The sequence below is a fragment of the Microcaecilia unicolor genome, chromosome 8, assembly GCF_901765095.1.
Source record: "Microcaecilia unicolor chromosome 8, aMicUni1.1, whole genome shotgun sequence".
Taxonomy (NCBI): Eukaryota; Metazoa; Chordata; class Amphibia; order Gymnophiona; family Siphonopidae; genus Microcaecilia; species Microcaecilia unicolor.
In genome coordinates this window covers 181663453-181690741 of record NC_044038.1, presented here as the reverse complement: position 1 = coordinate 181690741, position 27289 = coordinate 181663453, and the positions used below count along the sequence as shown (strand labels likewise).

At 42.4% G+C, this 27289-nt stretch overlaps 1 protein-coding gene across 2 annotated transcripts; it reads right to left on the bottom strand.

Moving 5' to 3' along the window:
• SLC26A2 (solute carrier family 26 member 2) lies at positions 1-27289 on the bottom strand. Of its 2 annotated transcripts, none has more exons than XM_030212658.1 (3): positions 27122-27289; positions 11593-12312; positions 1-1809 (listed from the first exon to the last, which is right to left on the bottom strand). In XM_030212658.1, exons 2-3 carry the CDS (start codon positions 12286-12288, stop codon positions 277-279), a joined length of 2229 nt encoding a protein of 742 aa, XP_030068518.1. In that variant the 5' UTR covers positions 12289-12312; positions 27122-27289; the 3' UTR covers positions 1-276. The 2 variants fall into 2 exon arrangements, with proteins under 2 accessions (XP_030068518.1, XP_030068516.1); XM_030212656.1 differs by lacking the exon at positions 27122-27289 and adding an exon at positions 17342-17405.

The window sequence follows — 27289 nt, the reverse complement described above, 5'->3', positions numbered from 1 at the left end:
TGCCTATGAGGCATATTTTCAAAGCACTTAGACTTATAAAGTTACATATGTGTCATGTATCACTCATTCTGTATGCGATTAACCATGCGTGTGAATATATATATATGTAATGTATACACACACACACACATACATACAATCTGTATAAACAGACGCCCACGCATACATCATATATGTTCATACACTATAAAAATATAATTAATGCTTTTTTTTCCTGAGCCAAGTCCAATTATGATTTCACGTTTCCGAGGCTGATTTTTGCCCAGGCTTTTCTGCTCAGCAAGAGCTGGTAGCAGCTAAACAGCCTGTCTTATGTGGATGCTCCTTGTGTGCAAAGCAGATGGCCTGATGCAGGCTGTAGAAGAGCAGATCATCCTCCTCGGTCTTGAAGCCCCCACCCCTGTGTAGGGAAGCCCTGACAGACGAGTTGCACTGAGCCAGCAGGACCTGAATCCCAATATCTTTGTACTCCCTCAGCACCTCTTTGATGGTGTTGATCCCCACTGTGTCCAAGAACTGAACTGCAGCACAGTCAATCACCAGGGTGTGAAAAGGCAAGGGCTCTGGGGAAAACTGCACTGAGGCTTCAGTCTCTCCCTGCGTGTTACTGAAACTCACTACCCCTTCCTTTCTCTGCTCTTGTGATTTTCTTTTTGCAGCCTTCTTCTCGGCTGCTAGCACTGAGATAGGGTTCAGCCCGGTTTTCTTGTACAAGGCTGACTTAAAGTACTGTTTGTTCACGTAGTACAAAGGGGCCTCAAAGCGGAAAATTTTAACACCCGGTACAGTCTTCAGGTTTTTGTAGGCTGAGATCGATTCATAGATTTCAGTGTCATCCACCCTGCCGAGCAGCACAGCTGCTGGCCTCTGAGTGCGTAAAATAATGCACAGCATAGAGAAGCAAACTCCGATCAGCAAGCCTAACTCGGTACTTATTAATGCCGACGAGGCCATGGTCACTAACCAGATTGCCGTGTCCACTTTGCTCAGTTTCCACATTTTGGGCAGATCCACAAACTTTCTGAGGGCCCCTCGAAGGTTCACAATTGTTATAACTCCCAGGACACATTTCTGAAGGGAATAGAACAGCGGTGCCACCACCAGTAGAACCAGCAGAAGAACCAAGGCAGTCACCACCCCTGAAATCTGGGTTCTACAGCCTGTGGACTCTTTGACAAGGGTCTTGGCCAGAGCTGCACTGGTCGTAAAGCAGTGGAAGAAGGCAGGAATAATGTTGCAGAAGCCAATAGCATACATCTCCTGGTTGGCTCTGACGGTGTAACCATGCTTTTTGGCAAACATTTCAGACAGTGACACAGTAATGGCAAAACCAATTAAGGCGATGGAAAAGGCACTCACAGCAATATTAGGGATCAGACTCCAGTCTGGTGTTTTGGGCATCAAGAATCCAGTAGGGATATTTCCAGCCACACTAGAGCCATACTTTTCATGCAGATGCCCAAAATGAGACGTTATGGTAGCCACAATGACCACAAACAGTTCGATGGGGACTGGAGCCTTGAGTTTGGATTTGTAGCACTCATTTATCTCTTTGGTTGGAACAAGAATGAGAAGGCACAATATGCTGGTGACAAGATCACAAATATTAGTCTTGTGGATGTTTTGGAAAATGTGTATCCAGGTACGTATGAGAGAACCAATCCCACTGCTACGTGGAATATTTATACCTAGAAGATACTTGACTTGAGAGGTAAGGATAGTGAAGGATGCACCGGTGGCAAATCCACTGAGCAAGGAATCCGAGAGGTATACTGAAACGAATCCCACCTGAAGGGCACCCATTGCAACCTAAAAGAATTGCATAAAAGAAAACACATTTTTACTACATTGAAATCAGTGCAGATACTAAGTTCTAATTAGCAAAATCAGGTATGAGTTCCTAGCACTACTCATTCTAACATGCTCATTTGTGACATGGAAAACAGTTATCCAAGAGTAAATATTCTCTGTAAGGCATATTGTTCTTTTAAACCAGCTGCCAGCACCCAACTAGGCCACTGGGAAGAGTGATCTAATTAGGGGTGGGCAACCTGTCACCCCACCATTGAATTTTATGCTGCCCACAAGATCATGGGAGGTATGCACAGAAAATGTCCTTAACCAGAGTGTGAGGGGGATTTTAGAACGCTGCCCCTCATCCTTAAGAACAGTCCCTTAGGTAGTCTGAACCACCTTAAAACCTCACTAATCCCACCCTGAGAGGAAGTGAGACAGGAGGAGTGGAACTGAAAGGACAGGAAATATAAAAGGCAGGGTCCAGGGAAGGAAGAACTGAAGCCTCAGCATATGCATTTATGACATTTAGCTATTGTGACCTGTCTGAGGTAAGCCAACCTTTTGATTTGAATCCTTGTTATGAGGTCTGGCCCCTGGAAACCTAGAGAGAAGCTTACAGACTGTGTATGGGGCATGACAGTCACCTGCCACAGACTGTGGTTTAGGCCCTGTCAGCCACAGGCCCAGCTTGAGACTTTTCATAGAATTAAAGAGACTTTTCCTGACCCTGTGAAGTAACAGACCTCAGGATTAAGTGAATAAAGTACTTGCCTTAGTTTACAACCTGTTGAAGGCCCACCCTCAACCCTCGCTCGCAGTATCACACAGAGTTTTAGCGATTTTAAATACTGTATTTTGCAAATATCTTCAGAACAGCCACCCTAGCAGTTTGTTCCCATTGCTTTTAGCTATATTTTTACTTATTTATTTATTTATCACAAGTGCTCTATGAAGCTCTGTGCATTTCCGGTTCAGACATGATGTAATGTTCCAGCCCAACCTGGACTGTTCTGACGTTCATGCAGCCCTCTGTATAAAGGTTGGCCACTCCTGCACTTGGACAATGGTATTTAGTTCCTGTCCTCAAAGGCCACCAACAGGCCAGATTTTCAGGATATCCTTGATGAATATGTATGGGAGAAATCTGCATACAATGAAGGCAGTGGGTATGCCAATCTCTCTCATGGATATTTATTAGGGATATGCTGTAAACCTGACCATTGGCAGCCTTCAAGGAGTAACAGTAAATCTAATCTAGAGATAGGGTTGATGAACTTAAATGGCTCAGATACAATGAACAGGATGCAGAATTGGACTGAATGGTTCATATCAGGGGCAGCTTCTTTTCAAACCTTTTTCTCTCCCAGGTGCTTTTCAATGGAATCCTGAGTGGGGCTGAGCAGGTAATAGGAAGTGGCTATTGGCCTTTTCAAACAGTACCAGAACTCCATAAATCACAGAATATATGAGCCTGATATTTCGAAACAGCTGCTTTCCTAAATTTAGACTCCTGTGATGGGGCGTCTAAAGTTTGTGCCCTATTTTCAATCAAATTTAAGAGTCTAAGGTGCTCATTTTCAAAGCACACAGACTTACATAGTAACATAAGTAACTTTGTAAGTCTAAGTTTCCAGCTGAAAACCGATCCCAATTTAGAAGCTTAAAAGTTCTGCTTATAAATTTAGACCTACCATTCACTTGATTTATGAACCTAGTGGTGAAAATCACTGCTAAACTCCTAACTTATTCCCTAATTCTGCTCCTTTTGCCACCCTCTTTGTATGATCCTAAATTTAGAAGTTTAGCGAAATTTTGAGTATAAATTCAGACCTGGTACATTTTCAAAGAGGCCAATTTAGGAGCAAATCTCTCTAAGTTAGAGGCTCCTGCCCAGTTAAACCACACTAAGCAGACTGGGAGGGAATATTCAGCAATACGTAACTGAGCAATGCCACTGAATATCTCATCTGACCACCTTTGCAGTGTCCGGGCAATGTTGTAGCAGCCCTGGAAGTTATGCGGACCCTGGCAAAAATCAGTGCCGTTGCCGATGCAGGTACGGACCAGAACATCTGGATCTAATTTAGTCAGCGGAAAACGCTCACTGCCACTATCTGAGTATCAACCAGTATAAATTTACTCAGGAATTTGTAACCAGAGGATGTGGCAAAAGCAGTTAGAATAGCTGGTTTAAAAAGGGTTTAGACAAGTTCCTGGAGGAAAAAACCTATAAACCACTGATAGCCAGGTTAACTCAAGAAATGAGTAAAATAACTAGACCTACTCTTTGGGATCATACAAGGTACCTATGACTTTTTTTCAGGTACATCAGATGCAGAAAGCCTGTGATGGAATCTGTGGGACCTTTACATCATGAAGTAACAAAAGGGGCACTCAGGATGGACAATGCCCTTGCGGAGAGATTGAATGAATTCTTTGCTTCTGAATTTACAGCAGAAAATGTAAGAGATCTAACTGTACCAGAAATGGTTATCAAAGATGATGATGCGGAGGAACTGAAAGAAATCTCAGTGAACCTGGAATATGTGCTGAGCCAAACTGACAAGTTAAAGAGTGATAAATCACCTGGACCGGATAGTATACACTCCAGGGTACTGAAAGAACTCAAACATGAAACTGCTGATCTGCTGTTAGTGATCTGTAACCTGTCGTTAAAGTCATCAGTAATACCTAAAGATTGGAGGGTGACCAATGTAATGCCAATTTTTAAAAAGCGTTCCAAGGGTGATCCGGGAAATTACAGACCGGTAAGCCTGACTTCATTGCCAGGCAAAACGGTGGAAACTATTATAAAGAATACAATTATGGAGCACATAGACAAACATGGCTTAATGGGACTGTGAGTCAGCATGGGTTCGGCCAAAGGAAGTCTTATCTCACCAATTTGCTTCATGTCTTTGAAGGCATGAATAAACATGTAGATAAAAGTGAGCCAGTTGATGTAGTGTATCTTAGTTTTCAGAAAGCTTTTCACAAAGTTCCTCAGGAGAGACTCGTCATGGGATAGGAGACAATAGTACTTCTGTGGATTAGGAATTGGTTATTGAACAGAAAACAGAGTTAGGTTAATTGGCCATTTTTCTCAATGGAGGAGGGTGAATAGTGGAGTGCCGCAGGGATCTATACTAGGTCTAGTGCTTTTAATATATTTATAAATGATGTGGAAATCGATTAGTTGAGTGAGGTTATTAAATTTTGCAGATAACACAAAACTGTTCAAAGTTGTCAAAACACATGCGGATTGTGAAAAATTGCAGGAAGACCTTAGGAAACTGGAAGACTGAGTATCCAAATGTCAGATGAAATCTAAATTGGACAAATACAAAGTGATGCACATTGGAAAGAATAATCCGAATCATAGTTACATGATGCTGGGGTCCATCTTAGTTGGCAGCACTCAAGAAAAAGATCTAGGTGTCATTGTAGACAATATGCTAAAATCTTCTGCCCAGTGTGCGGCCAAAAAAGCAAACAGGATGCTAAAATTATTAGGAAAAGGATGCAAAATAAGACCCAGAATATTATAATACCTCTGTATCGCTCTATGGTGCAACCTCACCTTGAGTATTGTGTTCAATTCTGGTCGTCGTATCTCAAAAAAGACATAGCAGCATTAGAAAAGGTTCAAAGAAGAGTGACCAAAATGATAAAGCGGGTGGAACTCTTCCCATCTCAGGAAAGGCTAAAGAGGTTAGGGCTCTTCAACTTGGAAAACAGATGGCTAAGGAGGGATATGACTGAGGTCTATAAAATCCTGAGTGGTGTAGAAGGGGTAGAAGTGAATCGATTTTTCACTCTTTGAATAAGTACAAAGACCAAGAGACACTCAATGAAATTATAAGGAAACAGTTTTAAAACAATAGGAGTAGAGGAGTGTGTTAGCCATGTTAGTCCACTCTTAAGGTTATCAATAGAAATTAAACAAAATAAAACATGGAAAAGAAAATAAGATGATACCTTTTTTATTGGACGTAACTTAATACATTTCTTGATTAGCTTTCGAAGGTTGCCCTTCTTCGTCAGATTGGAAATAAGCAAATCAAACCCGCAGACAAAGGAGGTGCAGTGGTAATTATGGACATACAAAAATACATTGAAGAGGGGCACAGACAACTCTCAGACAATAAATACTACAGGAAACTAACTGAGGACCCCACACAGGATTACACAAAACAGCTGAAAGACCTTATCAAAACATTTCCTACACAAGCGCAACCTCACCTGAAGAAACTCATACCAAACCAGCCTGCTGTGGGCACATTCTACATGCTACCCAAGATCCACAAACCGGGAAACCCTGGCAGACCAATCATATCAGGCATTGGCACACTCACGGAAGAAATATCTGGATTCATAGAGGGAATTCTGAAACCTCTCGTACACAAAACTAACAGCTTCATACAAGACACCACAGACTTTCTGAATAAATTGAAAAATATCAAGCAACTACCACCTAACACCCTTCTGGTCATGATGGATGTAGAATCACTATACAGCAACATTCCACATGCGGATGGCATAGCTGCATGTGGAAGACTCCTAAAAAAATCCACACTGGACCATCAATACTCACCAGAAACCATTACAAAATTAATCAAATTCATTTTAACTCACAACTACTTTCACTTTAACAATGATATCTATCTACAAATAATGGGCACTGCGATGGGCACCAGGACAGCACCTCAATATGCCAACCTTTTTATGGCTGAGCTGGAAGAGACATTTCTGAATACACACCAGACCAAACCTCTAAAATACTACCGGTACATCGATGACATTTTTATGATTTGGACGGAGGGTGAAGAAACTCTGAAACAATTTTTTTCTGCCTTCAATACATACCATCCTACAATCAGATTCAAAATTGACTACACCCCAGAAAAAGTCAATTTTTTGGACACCACGGTCTCAATCAGTGATGGCTATATACAAACATCTGTATACAAGAAACCCACAGACAGATGCAGCTACCTCCACAACTCCAGCTTCCATCCTTCACATACAAAAAGATCTATCATTTACAGCCAAGCCACAAGATACCACCGTATCTGCTCTGACCCAGGGGACAGAGACAGACACCTTAAAAGCCTGACTGCATCAAACAGAAAGGCTACAACCCCAAAATAATCTCCAAGAATATTGCCTCCTCCCTCAAAACACCCAGGGAGAATCTGCTACAGTACAAGGAGAAAAAATCCACAGGCAGAATCCCCCTTGTAGTGACATACAATCCAGAGCTGGAAAAACTGAGGAAAATCATAAGAGATCTACAACCTATACTCCAGGAGGATGAATTACTGAAAGAGATATTCCCATCCCCACCAGTACTGGCCTTCCGACAGCCACCCAACTTAAAACACAAGCTAATCAGAAGTAAACTTCCATCACAGACTGAAAAGGAACAGAAGGACACACTTCCCTGTAATTTATCCAGTTGCAAACTATGCCAAAATATTTCACAGGACCCCACAGTTATCCACAAAGGAAAGATATTCAACATAAAGGGATCTTTCACTTGCTCATCTTCCAATGTGGTATATATCATTCAGTGCAAAAAATGTAACGAAGGATGCTATATTGGAGAAACAGGCCAGATGCTTAAGACAAGATTCAATTTACATAGACATCACATGAACAATACAGCCAGTAGGGGCCCCACCCCGGTGGGACAGCACTTCACAGAACCAGGACACTGTACCAGTGATTTCACAGTGAGAATACTGAAAGGTAACTTTAAAACCATACAAGAACGTAAGACCTTTGAAGTCAGAATGATTGAATATTTTAACACCCAACAGAAAGGACTTAACAAGAATCTGGGGTTCCTAGCCCATTATAAACCATAGAGCTGTATGTCTCTGTTGATCACCCCACCCCTCACCTATCCACACCCATCCTGTTAGAATATCAATGATATGCTTTGATGTCCCCATGCATACCTCCTACCCACCCCCATCCTCCCACCCTGTCAGACTGTCATAGTAATGCTTGAATGTTTTCACTTATATACACTGTCAGCTAGCACATTTGCTTATTTCCGATCTGACGAAGAAGGGCAACCTTCGAAAGCTAATCAAGAAATGTATTAAGTTATGTCCAATAAAAAAGGTATCATCTTATTTTCTTTTCCATGTTTTATTTTGTTTAATTTCTATTGAAAATAATAGGAGGAAATATTTTTTCACTCAAAGAATAGTTAAGCTCTAGAACTCGTTGCTGGGGGTTGTGGTAACAGTGGTTAGTGTATCTGGGTTTAAAAAAAGATTTCAACAAGTTCGTGGAGGAAAAGTCCACAGTTATTGAGATAGACATGGGGAAGCCATTGCTTGCCCTGGGATCGGTAGCATGGAATGTTGCTACTAATTAGGATTCTGGAATTTTGTTACTCTTTGGGATTCCGGAATCTTGCTAACCTGTGACATTCTGCCAGGTACTTGTGATCTGGATTGGCCACTGTTGGAAGCAGGATGCTAGGCTAGATGGACCATTGGTCTGACCCAGTATGGTTATTTTTATGTTCTTATAAGCCACTGCTGGAGATATGATGCTGGACTTGATGGACCTTTGTTCTGATCCAGTGTGGAACATCTTAGGATCTTGTTTCAGACTTATGCTTAAAACTGTGATGTTTCCACAAATTATGTTTTCCATTTTCCACAGAGGGATGATAATCCTGGAGCTCAGAAGTGCCACCCCATAAAAAACCCCCATCATTTCTGGCTCTTATTGATTTTTATTTGGAAAACATTGCAAACACAACTTTAGCAAAAGATACTGATCCTCTGAACCACTGTACCAGTAAATACACTAATGGTAGGTATTATTCATGGTTAAGGAGACAAGCAGGAGAGCCATCCATCGTGCCAAGATGCAAGAACATAAATCTTCCACACCACTGGCAGTCTGATGCCTTAAACAGTGAGCAAGAAACACCCTTGATTACATGGTTTATATATAGAACAGTAAAGCAATTTAACTAAGCAGTAATCTGGCTAAAACTGCAGGATTGCAGAATTGTGCCTTCTCTCCTAAACCCTTTAGTGTCCAATGTTCCCGTAATAAGCCATATGGGAACAGATCAATGGGAACATTGGACACTAAAGGGTTAAATTAAGCAAGAGCACACCCTCTACTTGAAAGCAGAATGTAAAATAAAACCTGATTACAATTCATTCTGCAGCCAAAATGTTGAACCTTCCCATGCACTAAGTAAAGAAAGAAAGACTCAGTTCCCAGAAGTGATTTACTAACAGGCGTAGCTGGCATTTCTAGAGCACAGTTAGAGAGGCAAAATATCGACAAGGAGGGGAGATATGATAGAGATCTATAAAATAATGAGTGGAGTGGAAAGGGTACACGTGAAGCATCTGTTTACTCTTTCCAAAAATACTAGGACTAGGGGGCATTCCACGAAGCTACAAAGTAGTAAATTTAAAACGAATCGGAGAACTTTTCTTCACTCAACGTGTAATTAAACTCTGGAATTCGTTGCCAGAGAATGTGGTAAAGGTGGTTAGCTTAGCGGGGTTTTAAAAAGGTTTGGACAGCTTCCTAAAGGAAAAGTCCATACAGCATTATTAAAATGGGGAAAATCTACTGCTTATTTCTGGGATAAGCAGCATAAAATGTTTTGTACTTTTTTGGGAACTTGCCAGGTACTTGTGACCTGGATTGGCCACTATTGGAAACAGGATGCTGGGCTTGTTGGACCTTTGGTATGTCCCAGTATGGCAATACTTATGTACTTATGTATTTATAAGTTAGGAGAAGTGGGGAGGAAATGAGAAAGACAGACAGAAAATTAGGCAATGGGTGTTTAGAGAGAGGCAGTGACATGCACAGTAATTCACTAAGCAGCAACCCGAAGAAATACATTTCACCCAACGCTTTATTCACGCTGCTGTGTGCAAGATGATAAAAGAATCTGCCTCGTCCTTACAGCGCAACGGCAGTGCGGACTGATGATCACTCAATCAAAAGTGCTTCCTGCACTAGGTAAAAGCTCACAGCACCCAATCCTCCTTATGATATTCTAGTGAAGGCTCTTTCTGCATTTTCATTGAGTAACAGATGGCAGAGGCTTACAATAAATTGATTTGTACATTCAAACCCTCTGACCTTCCAGCTGTAACATATTTGTTCATTCCAGGGGCTCTGCATTCTCCTGGAAATTATCAGAACTTGAAAAACTGGTCACAGCAGCACAGAAGTCACTTTAAGGGATGTCATCATAACCAGAGATCCCTCTGCATAGGTCTCAAGCTACTTTTGGATTGTTAAAGTGTCTAAATATTTTCTACAACTGAACTAGCTGGACTCGCAATTTTCAGCTGTGGGCAACAGAAGATATTGTAGTCAGTCTGTAGTGGACTTTTACTAAGAGCAATCCACATAGAGGAACTGGTTTTAGTTATTTGTTTATGGCTCGCAGATCCCCTGCAGTAGTTAAACTCTAGAATATGCTTCTCTACATTGCAGACCTTCATGTTTTACAGAAGATGGGATAAGTATCAATGAGTGTGCAAGCTTAATGTTTTAGGTGCTGCTCTGAGAAGAAGTTACTTTTAGGCACTTACAAAGCCAATACTTTCACTAGGACACCTTTTGCTTCAACACAGTTTCTTCCTTTCTTTTCCCGGTAGTAACCCACTGTGCCACTCTGAATTAATCTCTTACATAAGTAATCAATATCATTCTGATCATCCCTCATTACTGCAGTACCAGTCTGTTGTCATTTCTGCGTGATCTCTCTCCAGTCACGCAGGCCTCTCCAATTAACTTTTCTTATCATCCGCCCTCTTCTTTATGTACTCAAATCTTAGCAGTTCTCTTATCTTCTGATCTGTTCTGTTTCCACATTTAGCATTCAGTAATCCCACTTTTCAAAGATAACATCAGAGGTTACCTACAGGGTAATTCGGTAAAGTATGCACTAACATATGCACACCAATTGCATGTGTAAATCATTAATGTCATATATGCAAGTAAATGCAACAATTCCACCTATGTGCATATCTTATGTAGAGTGTATTTGATTGGTAGGCACAGTCTGGACAGAGTGTGGATGGGACTCACATTTATACGCATAACTCGTAACTTGGGTGTGTATCACTGGCATAAATGCTGAATCACATCTAAATTGTAGGCACATATTTTTACTGTTATGTTCATGTCCTCCTACCCTTACCTAACCTCGACACAATATTAAATGTATCTGTCACCCTGCAATGACTTTGCTAACAAAATATGTAAGCCACATTGACCCGCAATGACTATGTTAACAAAACTATGTAAGCCACATTGAGCCTGCAAATAGGTGGGATAATGTGGGATACAAATGCAATAAATAAATAAATGTCCTAAAGAGGAAAGGAGAATCCAACATTTAATAAAATAGGCTTCTACCAGATGTCCATTAATGGACACACCATTAAGAACATAAGAATAGCCATACTGGGTCAGACCAATGGTCCATCTAGCCCAGTATTCTGCTTCCAACAGTGGCTAATCCAGGTCACAAGTACCTGGCAGAAACCCAGTCAGTAGCACCATTCCATGCTACCTATCCCAGGGCAAGCAGTGGCTTCCCCATGTCCATCTCAATAACAGACTATGGACTTTACCTCCAGGAACTTGTCCAAACCTTATTTAAACCCAGGTACATTAACCACTGTTACCACATCCTCCGGCAATGAGTTCCCGAGCTCCATTATAGAATTCATCTCCTCAGTACATCACCCATTATCAAAGTACCTATTTCGACTTTCCTACCTGATAAACTCCAGCCATGAACGTAACGGTGGTTCCAACAGTGATGGCGTAGCAGCTCCTCCCACACACCAACTCTGCTGACTGGTGGACAGTAACAGGAGTCAAAGTGCTGTTATGTTCATATGAGCTTACGTTGAAGTACTGGTCATCTCGACTTTCGTCAAGTGAATTATAGCCAGCTGCTTCAAGTTGTTCCTCCACCACCTCTCCCACCATCAGGCACAGCACCCCAAAAATACCCACAGAGATATGTCGGGATGTTCCCATTAGAAAATAAATAAGACAGGCAAAAAATGACGTATACAAGCCATAGATGGGTTCCTGCCCAGCCAATAGAGAATAAGCAATTGACTGAGGTACCAGCAGGATGGCCACAATGAGACCTGACATGACATCGCCTAGAATGTATTCCTTCAGTTTGTACTTTGGGAGCCATTGTAAAACTGGAAAGAACCTGAAAAGCCAGTCTTTGACTCTGGCTGGTGTGCAGCTGAAATGAGTTTTTAATCTCTTTACCAAGACCTGCTTCACACTGATGTGTGCCTTCTCCTGTTTTTCTAGAAAGATCTTGCCATCACGGAGTCTTGCAAACCCCTCACCGTTCTCTATGTATGCTCTTCTGCTTTCACTGAGAAAACTGATCTCTTCAGGGGTTTCCACTGTCATCTTGGTCTCTTCAGGGGGTTCCACTGTCATCCTGATCACAGCTTCTGGGGATCACTGTGAAAACAGAAATACATTCATGACATATTCCCTTGTATCTTACTCTGCAACTATGTGTTTCAAGGGGGAGGGATGGCAGGTTGGTAAACAAGGGGCAGGAGAAGAGTAGGGGGAAAGGTTTGTTTTAAATCTGTACTTTAAAGGTGTGTAAATCATCTCCAACTTTGTGTAGAAGCAATTAATAAATCACAATAAATTAAATCATTCAATGATACTGTTTTATTTGATACTAGTAAAAAAGGCCCGTTTCTGACACAAATGAAACGGGCACTAGCAAGGTTTTCCTCAGAGTGTGTATGTTTGGGAGAGTGTATGTGAGAGTGACTGTGTGAGAGACAGAGTGAAAGTGTGAGTGTGTGTGTGTGAGAGAGAGAGTGAGTCTGGGTGTGAGTGTGTTTGGAGAGAGTGTGTGTGTGAGAATGAGAGTGTGTGCAAGTGTGTATGTGAGACACAGTGTGAGAGACAGTATGTGTATGTGTGCGAGAGAGAGAGTGTGTGTGAGACACAGATTCTCTGTGAGAGTGAGTGTATGAGACCAAGCGAGTGTGTGAGTGACTGTGTGGCACATAGAGAGTGAATGTGATACAGTGTGAGACAGAGTATGTGAGAATGAGAGTCAGAAAGACATTGTATATGAGAGAGAGAGTGTGAGCCCTGCCCTCCCAATCCATGCCCATCTGTCCCCTGCCCCTCCATTCATCCTTTTCCAGCAATTCCCCTCTCTCCCTGAGCCCTGCCCTCCCAATCCATGCCCATCCATGCTCCTCTGTCACCTGCCCCCTCCATTCATCCCTATCCAGCAATTCCCCTCTCTCCCTGAGCCCTGTCCTGCAATCCATATCCATCCATGCCCATCTGTCCCCTCCGTTCATCCCTATCCAGCAATTCCCCTCTCTCCCTGAGCCCTCCCTCCCAATCCATGCCCATCCATGCTCCTCTGTCCCCTGCCCCCTCCATTCATCCCTTTCCAGCAATTCCCCTCTCTCCCTGAGCCTTGCCCTCCCAATCCATGCCCATCCATGCTCCTCTGTCCCCTGCCCCCTCCATTCATCCCTTTCCAGCAATTACCCTCTCTCCCTGAGCCCTGCCATCCCAATCCATGGCCATCCATGCTCCTCTGTCCCCTGCCCCCTCCATTCATCCTTTTCCAGCAATTCCCCTCTCTCCCTTCCATGACCCCCCTCACATCCATGCTCCTCTCTCTTCCATGTCCCAGCCTGGGCCGCCCTCTTCTCTCCCCCCTTCGCATCCATGCCCCCCCCCCCCTTCGCATCCATGCTGTCGTTTCTCCCCTGCCCTCCCGCTCCCATTGTTCAACTTTACTGCCCACCCTCTTCTCTCCCCCCAACATCCCTTTTTTTTTTTTCTTTTTAAATTTACCTCGGTGGCGGTTCTGGCAACGCAGCGTCAGGGAAGGAGGCGGCACTCCCGACGTCTAGCCTTCCCTTTGCTGTGTTCCGCCTTCTTCTGATGTCATCCTTGACGTCAGAAGAAGGCGGAACACAGCGAAGGGAAGGCTAGAGACGTCGGGAGCGCCGCCTCCTTCCCTGACGCTGCGCTTTGTTTGTTTTTTTTCCGCCCTCGACGTCATGACGTTTGCCCTCGACGTCATGACGTTTGACGTGAGGGCAGGGCAGAGACGGCTGGGTGGCTTCACACTATGAATCCACGAACCCTACAGCCAGGGAGTGTTTGAGTGACTTCAGAACGTTGTCTTCAGAACGTTCACGGTGCGTTTTATTATATTAGATATCGTGAATCAATTGAATGTCTAAGCAATTTATAATACAAGTATATGATAAAGCAGATACATGGCAAAACCAGAGACTTCCTGAGACTTAAGAATTTGCTGAAAATTGCATATAATATTTTTATCCCCCCTAAAGAATGAGTGGTTATATCAAACTGCAGCCAACATAGAAGAGAAGAGCAGCTTGGGGGGGGGGGGGGGGGGGGAAGTTATCAACTTGGGCTACTGTTAAGACGTTGTTTTACTGCTAACTCCAGTTATTAGTAACTAGGTCTCATTGCATATAAAATGGTATCTGTGTAAAATAGCACCAGTTAACACTTCTTAACAGTAGCCCAAGTTGATAACTTTCCCCCTTAGTGTGAAAAGTTTCGGTCTCCGATAAGCAGAGCTGATATTGTGATGTCATAATGCCTCATTGCACCAATGAGAGCCAACCTCCTCAGTGATGTCACAATACTGGGCGCACTTTTATTACACATAGCCGTGATTTCAATTGCTAGAGACATTTCTTTTTTTCTTTAATCAAGGGGGGGGGGAGTTATCTATGTGGGCTACCATTAAGATGTATTATTTTATCGTTAACCCCAATATTAGTAACTAGGTGTCATTACATAAAATAGGACCTGGGCTAAAATAGCACAAGTTAGAAGTAAAACAACATGTCTTTCAGAGCCCAAGTCGATAAATATGCTCCTTAGTGTTTAGAACAATGAGGAGTGAACCAGGAAATATTCTGAGCCTAGTGATGTCATATGCTGCTCTCTCACCGATTCTTCAGACTGTACTTAACTGTAAATGGGTAAAAAGAGTACTAATGTCCTTTCTTCACTTTGCCTTTTAAAAGCAGCCATACTTGTTGGCCATAAATTGGTAGGTCAGACATCACTAGCTGCCTATCAGTTTCTGAACTGTTAAATCATAAAGCATACAGTTTGTATTAAAGGTGCCTCACATTTATACTTGTACCCCAATCCTTGCATTGCCTGCTCCTCTAGGTGCCTCTGTGCTTTTAGTTTGTATTTTGGATTCTGTCTTGTCTAAACTCTGGTATTCCTTTCTGATCTTTGAATGTTTTAGTATTGCAAACTGCAGTCTGTCCTGTCAGTGTAGTATTGACAGTTGTTAAAAAACCATATTTGTAAACATTTAGCCCATCTAGTAGTAAACCTGTTCAAGACGGGGTACGATTTAATACAGTCATAAAAGTAAAACATATATGAACACCCTAATTCTATATATAGCACTCAAAATTGGGTTTCAGCCCATTTGCACTGGTAATTAGGTACAAACAACCAACTGGTGCATCGTTAAAGTCACTATTCCATAAAGATGTGTGCGTAGACTTTTTCGCTCAGATCTAAAAAAGGGGGCCAGACCGTATAAGTCTGCCCAGCACTATCCCCACCCCCCAACCACCAGCCCCGCCTCCCACCACCGGCTCTGGCACAGACCGTATAAGTCTGACCAGCACTATCCCCACCTCCCAACCACCAAGGGAATGTTGTTTTAAATCAGAGCACAATACTATAAACTATGTTCCAAATGCACTCCAATTATGAATATACAAACTTTTTAATATAACAACGCATAAACATCCACATACATTTTTACATCACACACATATTTTGCAGGGCTCCCAGGTACCCATAGTTCAACCCTTATTACACCAATTCAATAGCGATGGCTCACAGTCATTCAGCACGACCTATTCAGTCGTTAATTATACCAAGGTGGTCTAATAATTGTCCGCAAGTTCAATCCACGGCGGGCCTTGACCCACTACGTGATGATGTCCCAACTTGCAAAGACGCTTGTACTCGGTGTTTGTTGACTCAGATATTATTTATCCTTTTACCATCCAACTCATATGAGTCACGGGTCACTTTGATGGGTGCTGGGGCGCCACAAAACCAACAATCCGTGCTAAAGAGACAGGATTTATTCAATGCCATTCCTCAATGTGAGACCGCATTTCGGATATTCCTTCATCAGGAGGAACTATTTCTCCGAATCCCCGCTGTGGATTGAACTTGCGGACAATTATTAGACCAGCTTGGTATAAACGACTGAATAGGTCGTGCTGAATGACTGTGAGCCATCGCTATTGGATAACAAATTCCACAACCCAGATCTAGCAACGGACTGGTGATCCGACTAGCCACAAACCAGGGATAACTTATGCCCTAGAATGTACCACTGTAACATCACTCAAATACGAATCAAGGAATAAACCTTAAAGTTATATTCAAAACTGCACTGGCAGCCAAAGTAGGGCCTTCAACTCTGAAGATATGCCAGCATACCACCCAACACCTGTTGCCAACTGGGCAGCAATGTTTTCAATCATCTGACCTGGAATAACATAGTAAAGAAGCCTGCGATACAACAGATTGCAATAATTCACTCCTGAGTGGTGTAGAACTAGTAAAAGGTGTACTTTTGGAATGAGTGAAAAAAAAATTGATTCAAAGACTAGGGGGCACTCGAGGAAGTTACATGGAAATACTTTTAAATACTTTTAAAACAAATAGGAGGAAATATTTTTTCACTCAACGAATAGTTAAGCTCTGAAACTCTTTGCTGGAGGATGTAGCAACGGCGGTTAGCATATCAGGGTTTAAAAGAGGTCTGGACAAGTTCCTGGAGGAAATGTCCAAAGTCTGCTATTGAGACGGACATGGGGAAGCCACTGCTTGCCCTGGGATTGGTAGCATGGAATGTTGCTACTATTTGGGTTTCTGCCAGGTACTTGTGTCCTGGATTGGCCACTGTTGGAAGCAGAATTTCAACCTCTCCTTCCCAGAAACCAACCAATGTTAAAGAAGCACATAACCTTCAGTACAGCCAAAACAAAAAAAAACAACCGAATACCCATACATACTTTCAAACCACACACACATGTCCAAATACAACCTTAACTTCCAACCTTTCTTTAAAAAACATACAATTCCCCAAACAAGACCCAGAAACCTACAAAGAAACAGACCAGAAACTCTCACTGTCTGCACCCCAACCAATAAATGCACAGGACAGGACACTTCTCTGCTCAGTTCAGCAATGCCACTTATAGATACTCGGAGCAAGACATTTTTCTATCCAGCTCTTCACCCTGCCCCTACTGGTGATGTTATCAGAGGGGTGAGGCCACTAGGCCAGCACTGTCCCAGGCAGCTAGACTTTGCTGAAGAAATAAACATCATGCAAGAAACATAAAGCTTCACAAACACTGTTCCAGTTCAGTAACGCAACCAGTAAGTGCACAGGGCAGGATACCTTCCTCTGATGCAGCTCAGCAGTGCAGCCAGTAGATACACAGAGCAAAACACTTTTCTCAGAGTCTGCCCAGCTCTTCACCCTGCCCCTACTGGTGACGTTACCAGAGGGGCGAGGCCAGAACTGTCCCGGGCAGCAAGCCCTTGCTGAAAGAATAAATAGTATGCAGGAAACAGAAGACTTCACAAAGGCTTCTCTAGTTCAGTAAAGCAACCGGTTCAGTCCACATGGCAAGAGGTTATCCTCACCCTGCCCCTAAGCTGTGGGTACAGATGTAGATAAAGACAGAAAACACTAACTAGGATAAGAAGTGATATCAACAACCTACAAGCAGTCAGGCTTCTGCAGCTGGAGCAGATCCTTAGCAGTGTGGGCAGACTGGTTGGGCCAGCTGGTCTTTAACCATTCTCATCTACATGTTTATATAAGTACGCACACGTGCACAACCACCGGTGGGGGGAGGTGGTGGAAATAATTTTTTAGTTGTAAATAATCAGAGTACATATAAGTACTAAAGTAGTCATGTCTGTATACAGGAACCAGTGGCATGCAGGAGTGGCCTAATGATCAGAGAAGCAGGCAGGGAACCACAGGATCCAGGTTCAAATTCCACTGCTGTTCCTTGTGATCCTGGGCAAGTCACTTGAAAGGTAATTCCATAAGCTGGCACCACAGTACACCCAGGCTCCAGAACAGTACTGACTGGTAAATACTACACTGAAATACCCTTCACTGTGTGTTTAAGACTGCTTACACTGAGACCCAGATGCACAAAGATCCCCGTAAAGAATCCGTCTGTATTTCTCAATGAGTAAAAATTACTGATCTTGAACTACAGAGGGATTCCCAAAGAGAATCGTATGCAAATGTGCTGCTCATTGCTTTTGCAACCCAGCTCATTTGCATGCGATATGGAAGAAACCATTCGGTGAGCTGAGCATGTGTAGAACAGCCAATCGCTAAGCGTGGCTGCTCTCTACATGCTACAGACAGCTGTAATACTTGCAGACCAGCCTCGTGTATGAAAGGTAGCGTACCTTTTTTTTTTTTTTTTAATTTTCAAAAACTGCCACGGTCCACTGATGCCAGGAGCTGCAGTCTCCTGCCGGGTGGGGGAGGAGGGAGCAGTGAATCCCGAAACTCAAACGAAGAAAACTTGCTTCTCAAGACTGGAGCCCCCCCCCACCCCCAGGTTCTCACTCGTGCTCCAGGTTCTCTTCTCTCCTCTGCCACTCCTGCTTCCTTGCCAGGGGGCAGGAAGGGCAGCAGCAGCTCAAGAAGAAAATTATAGCCACCCTGGAAGCCAAAAAGAACAACTGATTTCAAAAATGGGAAAAAAAGGAAGGTAGGCACTTATCGATTTTTTTTTTTTTAAAAGTGGACTACAATGTACAAATAATAATCTAAGAGAAACATTAATGTTTACATCTCTCTCACTGCCTGGAAGGGTACAGTTTTGTTGCAGGAGCTCTGACGGGTCTCTCCACCCCTTCCCTTTATTGTTTCGGCTGTCATATGCAGTACCGACAGCTCCAGACCTCCCGTTAACTTTTCCATGGTAATGCTAGGGAACTCTTCTGTGCATCGGGTCGGGAAATGGCCATGCATCGCCTTCCATTCACATTTGTATAGTAATTAGTTCATTATAATAGCTTTGCTTCCGTTTTCTTTAGCTGCTACCGTGATAGGAAAAGAGCTCGGAGAAACCCTTTGTGCATGTCTCCTTTTACTCCTTGCTCGCTAAACAGCTAGAACTGGTATAAAAATCACGTTGCTGGCTCGTTAGGTTTTCTGCATCTGCGCCTTAGTTCAGATGCTTTCAACACCTCCTCTCGAGCAGTCAGTAAGAGAACTGGTGCTACCTGCACAAGAGACGGCAGTAAGTGCCCCGCAGTCCATGCCCACTCCCCACCCACAGCCTACCTACTTTCCTCCCATAAACACAGCATACACTTAGGGATCCTTTTACTAAGGTGTGCTGAAAATGGCCAGCGGTAGTGTAGACACGTGTTTTGGGCGCACGCAGTATCATTTTTCAGCACACCTGTAAAAAATGCCTTTTTTTATTTTTGCCAAAAATGGACGTGCGGCAAAATGAAAATTGCCACGCGCCCATTTTGGACCTGAGACCTTACCGCCAGCCATTGACCTAGTGGTAAGGTAACCGGGCGGTAATAGTCTATGCGCTTAAAATGACTATTACCACCCACGCGCCAGAAAATAAAAATATTTTCCAGCGCACATAGTGGATGCATGTCAAAAATGAAATTACTGCAAGGGCCACGCAGTAGCCGGGTGGTAACTCAAAATTGACGTGCCCTGGGTGCACATAGGCACTTGGTAAAAGGGCCCCTTTATGTACAAAGTAGCAAATGCTGTCATGCCACCAGCACTCATGCGGTGATTGTCAAGCCTCTCAAGACTTGTTTAACTTTAAAGCCTCAATATCTTGAAGTATAACCTTGGCATACCAGTACACACCTGGAGTCTCTATTATTTTCTGAAGTTTCTTTTATTGAATAAATACAGGTAATTTACTCACAGTCAGATGTTCAGAAGTATTGCCCCAGGGCACAGAGACTCCGTAATTCTGTTTCAGGGGTTGGAGGTAGAAATCTGAAGAGAGGCAGCTTTATTGCAGAGGTGAGAAATAGTTGAACAGATAGAGATGGCTCAGAGCTTAGTGACTGGAGAGTGCGAAGTCTCATTAGGAAGATATATTCAAGGTAAAAAACCAAGTTCGTTCCAAGGAGTTTAAGCAGGACAAGTGCTGTCTGAAGCAAGATGGAGAATGCCTCATGGTGAGAGGGACAGGGAGGTCAAGAAGGCTCACACAAGCCCAGGGAGGAGCAAGTAAAGACCAATGGGGACAGAGCCTGCCATCGGGTAGCAAGGGGTGGTCCCAGAGGTCAGCCCTCAATTGGAGAGAAAAGTCATACCTGGCTGACCTCTCAGGACAGAGATAGTAAGAATGACCAGGAAATGATAGCAGGTAGACAAAGGAGCCAAGCTTGGCTGAGAAAGAGAGGAGGTCTAGGCAGTAGCACAAACCAATAGTAACAGTTCTTACACAGAAAGGCAAGTGTGGCTGCATTGCCTGTGAACTACATTACACACAATGCATTGCTCACGTATCTTTGCAGTGAGAACTGCAGCAATGAAGATCCTTAGAAGTCAGAATGACAGTAAAGGTATTAAACACATTTTAGGGTCACATTAAAAACTAGTGCAAGGCTGTCAGAGGACAGAACAGTGATAATGTAGTGCTAATTCATGCGTTAACTGCCCCTCAGACTTTAATCTTTCCTTCACGTTTAAACAAACTTTCAGTACAGATTTATTACCTACTCTTCAATATTATCTCTAATACTAGAATTATACGCTGATAAAATTCACTACACAATTAATATGGAGAATATACTGGAAAACTAAGCATTCTGTTTGCCTGCCTTTTACTTCTGACTAATATGCTCTGCATATTGATTTAATGTCTAGCCTTTGGCAGCACTGGTTTTAACTGGAATAACCACACTCGTAGGTTATCCCACTAAGGACTGCCACAATAAGCACCTTGTTCATTCACTGCAGAGCAGCTTCTAATTTACCAGGAATACGGTACGCACTGCTGAATGTGGTTACATATGTCAACGTTCATTGGCAATCAACTCTTTCACAGGCAAAGAGAAAATACTAAAAACACAGAAAGAAACTATTTCCAAGAATTTCTTTGACATTAAATACACAAGAAAACATCAGTTCAGAAAGGTTAGTTGATAGAGGGTAGATATGACAGATACAGTCAAATATTTCAGAAGATATAAATACTGTACAAGAGGCAAGCAAAGGAATTTCTACACTGAAAGGTCGTGAAATTCAAGAATGGCTATATTTTGGGCAAGCTCATATCTGCTTGACTGGGGCAGGGAGTGTTCTGGTGGGAGGAGGGAGAGGCATCATGGCAGAACTCAGTCTTCATGCTATATTGCGTATCTGTAAAAGGCTTTGTAGCGCTATATACATATTTAATAGTAATAGTTTCTTATATACTCTTAACGACATTGCTCTTGTAATGACAAATGGCCACAAAAAGCCACATAAAACTACAATTCCCACAAATGATACGCAAACAACAGTTGTACATGGACGAGATTAATGTGTGGATGCGTCAGCATGGTTTGTTGCTGAATGTTGGAAAGTCTGAGGTGATGATTGTTGGGAAAATAATGCAGGACTGTTGGCCTACTTTTTGAACCTTCAGGGGGTTAAATTACCTGTACAGCATGTTATGAAGTTATTAGTGTTTTATTAGACTCTGGGCTGTCAATGAAAGATCAGGTAACAAATGTCATTCCAAATTGTTTTTCTCAGTTTTGATTGCTCTTCAGACTTAAACCAATGCTTCTGCCCTGTGATTTTTGCGGGGTCATCCAAAGTATGCTGCGATCACGATTGGACTACTGCAATGCTCTTTATCTTGGAATGGCAAAGACCAGGGTTAGGGCAGTGCAGTTAATCCAAAATGCTGCTGCTAGGTTGCTAACTTGGGTAACACTTATTACTCCAGTTTTGAGACAGTTGCACTGGTTGTCAGTACAGAGTAGAATTCAGTTAAAAGTTCTTTGTTACGTGCCTCAGGCTATTTATATATCTGAACCAAAATACTTGAAAGATATCTTCTTGTTAGGAGTTTGAGGTCTAAGACGACAATGTGTCTGTCATCTGATGCTATGTCTAACACAAGATATTGTGAGTGGATCTGCCTCTTTTTCTGTGGCTGGGGTGCAGCTATGGAAAGCTTTAAAAGGCAAACTGAGATTGTGTTCTGAAATTTTGCAGGTTAAGCAGTTATTAAAGACTTTTCTGTTTGTGGAAGCTTTTATGTAAAAATGGCTTTTACAGTGGCGCAGTTCTTATGCAAGTCATGGATATGCAACATCAATGGTACTAGATGATTTCCATGTTTTTTATTGATTTTATTGTTGGTGCTGTATGTATTTTGCTTTGTACGTTGTTGGGGTTTTTTTTGTTTTTGGAAACCGCTTTAATTTAAGCGGTCTATAAATGTGTAAAGTAAATAAATTTCTAGTTGCCCATCCCTAATAACTAAATGCACGCAACATCCTGAATTTCAGGAGACATGTTTGTTTACTCTGATAAAATATACAACATAGTATGAACAGGGTGACTGTTTGTTTCTCCTTTAGCTCACGTTGCAGGTTCTGTCTGCCAGTGGAATACCTGCTTTACTGTAAATACCAAAATATTAATGACATATTAATCATGTTATATGGATAGAGGAAACTATCAACAGATCCAAAAAGAACTCATAAGAAGTGTTTCTATAAATACCAGCATAACCCAAAGCTGCACAGCAGAGGCCGAAAGGCCAATTCAGTGACTTAGTACAAGAAATGGCAAAAGGATTTACGATGTTGCCATATAAAAAACAGAACAGTAAATATGATGACAATAAATGTTTATTGTTGCAAGACCAGTTCCTCATATCTTATTCAACTGTACATACAATTTGTTTTTAGATCATGATCAAGTTTATTAAAACTTTTTAGACTGCATACACCAAACAATGGATCTAAGCGGTGAACAATCAACTAAAAATAATAAAACCAAATCAAAGGAAAAAGAACACCATCCACATCCCATCTATTTATCCCAATCACTTTGTACTACCCATCTTAATCTGTCTATACATCTCAGCTGCACTTGCTGTCTCAGTAACCTTATTAAGATGTTTCTTTATATTGTATAAATGGAGTTAGCATCATATCTACAGGGTGAGGCAAAAAAAAGTAACCTCAAAGAGATCTTTGCTGTTTTCTCAGCAACCGCTTTGTGTTGTTACTGTCTATATTTATGTGCTGACTGGAATAAGAATATCTATATATACAAAGTTACAGACTTTTTAGTGTGACCATCCAGCGATTTTCGTGCATTCAAAAATGTTTGCAATGTACAAAAGTATTGCCATACTGGGACAGACTGAAGGTCAATCAAGCCCAGCATCCTGTTTCCAACAGTGGCCAATCCATGTCACAAGTACCTGGCAAGATCTCAAAAAAGTACAACTCATTTTATGCTGCTTATCCTATAAATAAGCAGTGGATTTTCCCCGAGTCCATTTTAATAATCGTCTATAGACTTTTCCTTTAGGAAGCCATCCAAACCTTTTTTAAACACTGCTAAGCTAACTGCTTTTACTACATTCTCTGGCAACGAATTCCAGAGTTTAATTACACGTTGAGTGAATAAATATTTTCTCTGATTTGTTTTAAATTTACAATGTTGTATCTTCATTGTGTGCCCCCTAGTCCTAGTATTTTTGGAAAGAGTAAACAAGCGCTTCACATCTACTCGTTCCACTCCACTCATTATTTTATAGCCTTCTATCATATCTCCCCTACCTACTGTTAATGATGTCAATGTCATAGACTTTTATAAAGAAATTTGCCAGACCTAAAACCCTTGGATACCTGTCTGGGGAGTAATGTTGGAGGCCTATCACAAGGTCCACCCAAAGCCACAAACAATCACAGTACTGAAGGGCTGCAAATGATCTGGAATAGCCTGCCACAAGGACTGATCTTTAAGGCTCTTAAGAATTTCCCAAAGTGACTGAAGGCCTGTGTTAAAGCTGGGCGTGGACACTTTGAGCATTCACAGCAACTGCAAAATCCTAACACATTTGTTAGTTGTATCGTTTGAATGACATTATTTTACTGTATTTTAGCGTAAACATTTTTAACACGCAAAAATCACTAGGTAGTGATGCTAAAATATAAATAAATCAATATAGCTTAAGATAATTAAATGTTGTTATTTAGTCATTATACTTATGTATTACTATTAAAGTATGTAAAGTTTCTCAATGAAACTCAAAGCGGATGCTGAGAAAACTGCAAAAAACTGTAGGGGCTTATTTGGATGTTCTAATGTGTGCGTATTAAGGTGTTTTACTGGTGCTATGCTGACATTGTATTATATCTATGTTATTTGAAGGTTTTAAAATGTGCCTATTCAGGTGTTTCATTTGTATTGTGCTGACATTTAACATATTTCTGTTATATGATTGTCCTACAGTGCTGTTAAATGTTTTTATATTTCTAGTATTGTTTCATGTTAGTTCTATTACTAGGATTCAACTTACCTTTTCCAAGTTTACCTCATTGATTTTATTTATGCTTAGATTTGGTCATTTTACCATTGTTATACTTTTAACCAAGTTGTACGTTTTTATATCAAGCTGTACACTGTCAAGGGTGATTCTTGATAAAGGTGGCTAAGAAATCCTAATAAATAAATAAATAGTTTGAAAATATTCCTTGTAAATGTAATAATGACGCATTCTGACCGTAGTGCACGCAGCAAATATGATTGGTTCTGCCACCAGGCAGATACATGGGAGAAAACATTGCTGAAACTTCCCCTTATTCACAATTGCCTTCAACTCTTTCAATGCTGTAGTCAAAGTGGTACCAGGAGAACACCATCGCTGACCAGCTCTGCCCAGGCACCTTCCTGAACCTTCCACAATGACTCTAAACTCTCACTGCCACACTCTCCTTCTCGTTCTCCCCTTCTGTTTTTCACTACTGGCAATGAAAGTGCTTTCTGAGCTTCAACCACTCCCTGCTTAAGAGCAATGCAGGACTATCCTGATAGAACAAGGACATGCTGAATCTTTCCATTCATCCATTGTTTTACTGGGTGGCAAGGTCACCTTGCCAGCAAGCATGAAGGGAGAGCTTATTTACTTTTAAATGCCCTCTGCTCCTGGGAGTGACAAGGCAGAGAGGGCTGGGCACATGGAGAGAGATTCATAGTGCAAAGATTGCTGGACGTGCTATTTCCACCACAAGTAGAAGATGCAGGAGAATATCCACAGCAAGGAAGAGACATGATGAACTCAAGAGCAATACAAAATGAAATTTAAAAGTTTCTCTGCTTTTATTTAAATTGTAGGCTGTTTTCTGTTCAGTTCACTTTTGCCACACCTGTCTTTGGTCTTGTGCACAAATGTGTGTTTGGGGGGAGGGGGGAGATGTCTTCTGCACTGCCCCCAGCAGCCCCCTGTGGTCTGAATCAAGGCATGCAACTTGCAAATTAGTGTTAATTAGCACCAATTAACATCAATTATAGCCAAATACTGGTTAACACAATAAGTTACACACCTGCCTGGCACTATTCTGCAACTAACATAGTAACATAGTAGATGACGGAAGACAAAGATCTGCATGGTCCATCTGTGCCCAACATACTTAGTCTTGAGCTATCCTTGCCATTTTCAGGGCATAGACCATAGAGGTCTGCCTGGCATTGGCTTAATTTTCAACTACTGAAGTTGCCGTTGAAACCCACTCCAGCCCAACCAGACCTATCTATCCATAATCTGGACACAGACCTTAGACGCCTGTGGGGACTGGCCTTACTTCCCAACTACTGGATTTTCTGCTTAAAAGCAAAGCTAAGTTGCTTTGATTTCATTCTCTTAGGAATCCTTGAATTCCGTCACCGTTTTCGTCTCTACCACCTCCAGCAGGTCGTTCCAGGCCTGCATCACCTTCGCTGTGAAAAAGTACTTTCTAACATTACTTCTAAGTCGATCCCCCAGTAAACTTCAACTCATGTCTTCTACTTATTTTGCTTACTCTTCTCTGGCAAAGGTTTGTTTGTATATTAATGCCTATGAAGTATTTAAACATCTGTATCATATCACCCCTATCCCTCTTTTCCTCTAGGGTATACATAGTCCGGTCCTCCGATCTCTTCTCATATGTCTTTTGGTGCAAACCCCATATCATTTTTGTTGTTTTCCTCTGAACCATTTCAAGCCTTTTTATGTCTTTAGCAAGATATGACCTCCAAAACTGAACGCAATACTCCAAGTAGGGCCTCGCCAATGATTTTTTAGCAGCACCAACACTTCCTTTCTTCTGCTGGTTATGCCTCTCGCTATGCAACCCAGCATCCATCTGGCTACGGCCACCGCCTTGTCACATTGTTTCACTGCCTTGAGACCCTCAGACACAATCACTCCAACAGGGCTGTCAAGAGGGGAGGGATGGGGAGGGGAAGATTCCCTGGGCCCGGCCTCCAAGTGGAGCCTGGCACAGGCAAGGCTTTCGGACGCAGCCAGAAGTTTCTGCTCCCTCAGTCTGTCTGTCTTCTGCTCCTGTGTGTCAGGACCAGGGCAATTGTGTTAATGCGATAACCTGGATCCTGTAAAACAAAAGAAGGAGAGTGACAGACCGAGGGAGGAACAGACACAGGAAGGTAAGGGGGCGAGGAGGGTGGTGGTAGACTGAGTTGAGGGGGCGGCAGTAGTAGCCCTGCCCCAGGCCTGGCTCTGTCTTTTGGTGACCCTGTACTCCAAGGTCTCGCTCCCAAGCTGTGCTCATCAGTCTCTTTCCTCCAATCTCGTACGTCTCCTTTGGCTTTCCGCAACCGAAGTGCATCACTGTGCAGTTGGGTTGCACATGCAACTTTGCGGCTAAGCGTCAACTTGTGCACGCAAGTTTTTAGAATTAAGGGGAAAATGGGTAAGGAACAAATAGCAGAGAAACTTATCTATACTAATACTGGAGGTCTTCTGCTCAAACACACACATAAACGGCATGGCGTAACTAGCATGAAACACTGCAAGCGGGCACAGTCTGTGGAGTATTCCCAATGCCGTCCACATCTGGCAGGAGCTGAGGTTTCACAACTTTCCTGTTTGCAGGGGAGGGAGTTGGGCCCCCTTCCTTAAGCCTGAAGCACACTCACCCTCGGCAGCTTTCAGGGTTTCCTTGTGGCTTTTTGGTGAGTCGAGCTCTCGGGTCCTCAGCTGCTTCCCTCCGGGCTCTGGTGGGATCAAGATTCAGGGTCCTGCTTTGCTTTTCATTTCTTTCTCTCTTCACCTCCCGGATGCAGAAGAGGAGGAGCTGCAGCGTG